General features: G+C 38.1%; 2 protein-coding genes across 2 annotated transcripts; both read left to right on the top strand.

Moving 5' to 3' along the window:
• The first annotated feature begins 294 nt into the window (after positions 1-294).
• LOC130724853 (glutathione S-transferase T3-like) lies at positions 295-1,332 on the top strand. The gene has a single exon (XM_057576121.1). The coding sequence runs from the start codon at positions 295-297 to the stop codon at positions 1,330-1,332; it is 1,038 nt and encodes a 345-aa protein (XP_057432104.1).
• A 562-nt stretch (positions 1,333-1,894) lies between these two features.
• On the top strand, positions 1,895-3,125 carry LOC130724851 (uncharacterized). The gene has a single exon (XM_057576120.1). The coding sequence runs from the start codon at positions 1,895-1,897 to the stop codon at positions 2,588-2,590; it is 696 nt and encodes a 231-aa protein (XP_057432103.1). The 3' UTR covers positions 2,591-3,125.
• The last annotated feature ends 2,332 nt before the right edge of the window (positions 3,126-5,457 follow it).

Raw genomic sequence — 5,457 nt, 5'->3', positions numbered from 1 at the left:
CCTATGTTTCCACCAGAAAACCAACCTCCACAGATGATTCACCCGCAAAGTCAACAACCTATGTCGGTGTACCAACAACGAAACCAACCTCCGCAGATGATTCACCCTCAAAGCCAACCTATGCCGGTGTACCAACAACAAAACCAACATCCGCAGATGTATCAACCACAAAGCCAACCTCCGCAGATGTGTCACCCTCAGAACCAACCTCGTCACACCGGTGGTAATTTTCAAAATCCTTCATATCAAATTTTTCCACAATCGTTCCACCATCAAAGCCAACCTCCATGTCTAATGGGACCATATTCACCACAAATGCCTTATCCAAACAATCCACAATATTGTGTGTATCCACCGCAATACCAATTTCAAAACCAAGCACCTCCTACTGGTAGCAGCAGTTCAAAAGTCTCAGATACACAATGTGAGGCTATGCCTGATGAGCCTGAATTTTCTACTCAACGGGGTCTAGATGATATTGAGCTTGAAGAAACCGGAAAGAAACGCAACAAATGGAGTGGTAAAGATAATATACTTCTTCATCAATCATGGCTCAACGTTTCTACCGATCCGATCGTGGGAAATGATCAAAAGTCAACATTGTTTTGGGATAGGATCCAAGCCCAATATGAGGAGTACCGCGACCCTGCCTATCCTTCGAGGTCAGCAAACTCCTTGAAGTCTCATTTTTCTAAATTGAATGCTGATATTCAAATATTTGTCGGTTGCCACAACAAGGCTACTAGTCATTGGAAAAGTGGACACTCAGATAAGGACATCATGGCTACGGCGCATTCCATATATCACGTAGATACGGGTAAAGATTTCAAACATGAGAATGCTTGGCGGTTGGTGAAAGATGAACCAAAGTGGAAGGGAACATTTATGACAACCAGTTCAACGAGACAGAAGAAGTCAGGAGATGGGGCGTATGCAACATCGTCTGACCCGAGTGCATCAATTGAGGGCGACGAATATGAGGCCACACAACCAGCAACCCGCCCAAAGGGAAAGAAGAATATCAAAAGGAAAGCCAAAGTAGGAGACACTGCTTCAAGTGAGCCGTTATATGTTCCTAACTCTGATATGGTAGCCATCGGGAATGCTAAAATAGACTTACTGGCGAGTTTCAAGGAGCTGAAGACCCAAGAACTGGAGATGAAGAAGGAAAAAACCCAAATTAAAAAGGAAAAAACCCAAATTATGAAGGCGAAGTTGCTTAGGGAATACAGGGATATCCTTATGCAGGACACATCTAACATGAACGAGGTGCAGTTAGCAGCGCATCAGCGCCTATGTCAATACGCCATGAATGAACTAGGAATGTCTTAGTTCTTGTTGTGTTTCTTAATGTGTACCAATGTTGTGATTTTAGCATTTTTACTTATGTGTACCGCATTAGTGTTGTAATTTTAGCATTTCTACTTATGTGTACTTCATCAGTGTTGTAATTTTAGCATTTCTAATTATGTGCACTGCATCAATGTTGTAATTTCAATATTCGAGTTTTTCTTAATGTGTACTTCATCAATGTTGTAATTTCAAGAAAATAGTCGTTGGGGAATATAGTCGTTGGGGAATATAGCCGTTGGGGAATATATCCGTTGGAGAATATATCTGTTGGAGAATATAGCCGTTGAGTAATATAGCCGTTGGAGAATATAGTCGTTGGGGAATATAGCCGTTGAGGAATATAGCTGTTGGAGAATATAGCCGTTGGAGAATATAGTCGTTGGGGAATATAGCCGTTGGAGAATATAGCCGTTGGAGAATATAGCCTTGTTGTTTCTCTTATTTATACATGTCATATTTCACTCATCTCAACATTCCAAAGTTCTTTTGTTCTCTCATCTCGTCTTCCTCCTATCAAATTACACCGATAGTTTCTAACAATATGGCCGAATGGGACATTTACGACGTTGTCATTGACGAACTTATCAATGACACGACTATAGAAGATATGATGCAGGAGGAGATGGAGTTTTATGAACAACATGCGAACATTGTTAGGCCCAAGCGAACAAGAAAAGTGATAGAGAGAGATCGTGAAGCTGGGCATGAGCGGTTGTGGATGGACTACTTCTCTGAAAATCCTGTATACCCGGAGGAGCTTTTCCGGCGAAGGTTTCGAATGCGAAAGGATGTGTTCCTCAGAGTTGTAGACGCCGTTGGGTCTCATAACCCGTATTTTTTACAGTCTGTTGATGCAGTTGGAAGACAAAGTTTGACACCATTACAAAAGTGCACTGCCGCTATTCGTATGTTGGCGTACGGATCACCTGCTGACAGTGTTGACGAGTACGTTCGAATTGGTGAAAGTACTGCAATTGAGTGCCTAAAGAATTTTGTAGAAGGTGTGTGTGCAGTATTCGGTGAAACATATTTGAGGCGCCCGAACCATGAAGACATTACCCGCCTACTTCAATGGGGGGAGTCTCGTGGATTTCCAGGTATGTTGGGTTCTATTGATTGTATGCATTGGGAATGGAAAAATTGTCCAGTTGCGTGGAAAGGTCAATACACTCGAGGTGATCATGGAAAGCCCACAATCATGCTTGAAGCAGTGGCATCTCAAGACTTGTGGATTTAGCATGCATTTTTTAGCATTGCAGGTTCTAACAATGACATTAATGTGCTAAACCAATCTCCTGTGTTTAATGATGTTTTGAGTGGAAATGCTCCCATGGTGAACTTTAGCGTGAATGGAACAATGTATCATATGGGATACTATCTAGCAGACGACATCTATCCCCCGTGGTCTACATTTGTGAAGACCATCTCAATGCCACAAGGAGAAAAAAGGCAAAAGTTTGCCAAAAGACAAGAAGCAGCAAGAAAGGACGTTGAACGTGCATTCGGCGTTCTCCAATCTCGGTTTGCAATAGTTCGTGGTCCATCACGCTTTTGGCATCCGAATGACATGAAGTCAATAATGTATGCTTGCATCATATTGCATAACATGATTGTTGAAGATGAGCGCAACACGTACCAAGGTAATTTTGTTTATGAACAGGTCAATAATGACATATTGGATGCTGAAGTATTAAGTGGTCCTATTCCCGCTTTTAGAAATATCTTGGAAAGAAGAGCACATCAAATTGAAAGGTCAATCCATCACCAACTTCAAGCAGACTTGGTGGAGCATATTTGGCAGCTTCCCGAAAATGAGAATAATGAAAATTAATCTTTAAGTGTTATTATGTATTTCATTTAAAATGTATTGTTCTTTATTTTTCATTGTCATGTATTTTCTTTCGTCTTTATTTCTATCATTCAATAAAATTGTTTTTGCTATAAAAAACACAATGTTCTATTTTATTTTATTTTAAGTTAATATGTCGATATTTAAATTTAGTTGTTTTAAATATTAAGTAAATTTAAATTAAATTCGTATAAATATTAATTAAATTATTTTTTAATTGATTTAGTATTAAATTTTAAATCTAAATTGTGTGAAAATAAATATTATTAATTTATGTTGTATGGTGGGACACGGGTGGGACCCTTCAAATAGTAATTTAAGAAACCATGGGTTGGAGCAAAATCTGGTCCAGTTCCTTAGGAGTTTCTTAAGTCTGATGTGGCAGTACGGGCTCACAAGAATAGTGCAGAATAGTGCTGAATAGTGTGCTAAGAAACCAGATAAGGAACCAAGGGTTGGAGTTGCTCTAATCAACCCTAGCTGGCAATCACGTGTTTCTTCTCCCTTTCTAGCCACTCCATCGTACCATTCACCTTCTCCCTTTCTCTTCCACAGCTCATAGTTTCTCATCTACTGTCGTCATCTCGCGTATGTCCTTCCTTCATTACATCATCGCCGACGCTCGTCGTTCCGTGTTCAAGGAGATTTCACTCGCTGGAAATGGAGGAACCAACCAGATTTCGACAAGCTCCCTTCATCACTGTTGATTGCTCATCCTTCTTTCTTAATTTCCAGATCGGAATGCATTCCCAAGGAGCAAATCACGGATACACAATCCTTTGGTTAGTAAGCAGTCTAAATCGCCATTATTTTTACGGATTTTCTTTTTTGTACTTTTTATTCATCTTCATCTATAAATACTCCATGTGTGAGGATGTTCATTCATTCTGCTTTTCCATATCCCATTTGCACCTTTGTTCAACCATTTGTGTATTTTCACTTATTTCTCCTATGTCTGGTCCTGCTTCAGCAAATTTGAAGCTTATGCCCTGGAAGAGTATGCCCTGGAAGAGAAGCATGAAAGATCAGAGAAAGGGTTATCAGAAAGGGAGTTCCATAGTTGGTAATTATGATCTTGAATTTGTTGAAGTAGTATCTGCCACTGGTAGTATGTAGTTGTTTTTGTTGCTTATAATTTTAATTATTTTTTTCCATAAATAGGTGATTAGGCATAGTTTATATTTTTTCAATTTCTCAATCCATAATGTTTAGGGATTCTGTGTTGTCATTGTGATGTATTCACCTATTCATGTATTATATTTTGAATAAGTACGAAAGTATTTTTAGATTCACCACCAATATCTTATTGAAAACTTGACAGCATTTGCATTTTGTAGTGAGGATAACATGCAACTTTTTTTGTCATGTTTATGTGTGTCTATTCCCAAGATGGAAGCTAAGCTGAAAGAATTTGTGCAATGATGGTTTCAGGTAATGGGAGGAAGGACAATAGCATGTTTCCAGAAGTTGACAGTACTTGAAAAGTATGTTACAACTTCATTCACTGATAGTTAATTCATCTTTACTATCATATTTTAGTATTTTCATGACTTCAATGCAAATCCATTTAAGGAAACAAAGATTCATCTTGCTAATACTTAAGGTTATAAAACAGATTGAATTTTAATGTGCTGATTTTTTGGTAGTCAGACCTTAGAGTGCTAGACTGGCTTGAATACTCAATCCATAATGTTTGTGAATCATGTCTTTTCTCTGGTATATTGTCAAAGAATTATCCTTTTACATGGTGCCTAGATACCAGAGTATTTGCAAGGTTAAGCATGAACATTGTAGATCATATAGATAGGGTAAAGAATCCTAGAGTAGATACTAGAGAAAATAGAAAACTCTTTTGTATTTATCGCATATTACAGCCATTAAGCTCCTATTATATAGCCTAGAAACATTAAAGCATTTGAAGGTGGTAAATCCAAATTGCTTAATAATACATATATAGTTTATCAATATATTTTAACAGTTAAAAAAGCAGCAACTAGCATGGATAGTTTATTAGATGAGGATGCAAAATAAGTTTTAACCATAAATATATTTTAGTTGTGTTCATTTGTCTTAATTATTGATTTTATCCATGTTGTTGTGTATCTAATCGAATTCTCATATCCCAATCCTTCTGCTTCAAACCCCCCACCTCTATTTTATCTCACTCACTTATCTGTTTGAATTTTCCTGCTCTTTTATTTATTCTGTATCTGCACACATGAATTCCATTCGAAGCTTATGCCATGGTAGAGAAG

This window comes from Lotus japonicus, chromosome 6, assembly GCF_012489685.1.
Source record: "Lotus japonicus ecotype B-129 chromosome 6, LjGifu_v1.2".
Classification (NCBI taxonomy): Eukaryota; Viridiplantae; Streptophyta; class Magnoliopsida; order Fabales; family Fabaceae; genus Lotus; species Lotus japonicus.
Note: the sequence above shows the minus strand (reverse complement) of the source record. Positions and strands in the feature narration are given on the sequence as shown.

Coding starts and splice junctions, on each gene's coding strand:
- LOC130724853 (XM_057576121.1), top strand. CDS start 295: ATGGGACCATATTCACCACAAATGCCTTATCCAAACAATCCACAATAT.
- LOC130724851 (XM_057576120.1), top strand. CDS start 1,895: ATGGCCGAATGGGACATTTACGACGTTGTCATTGACGAACTTATCAAT.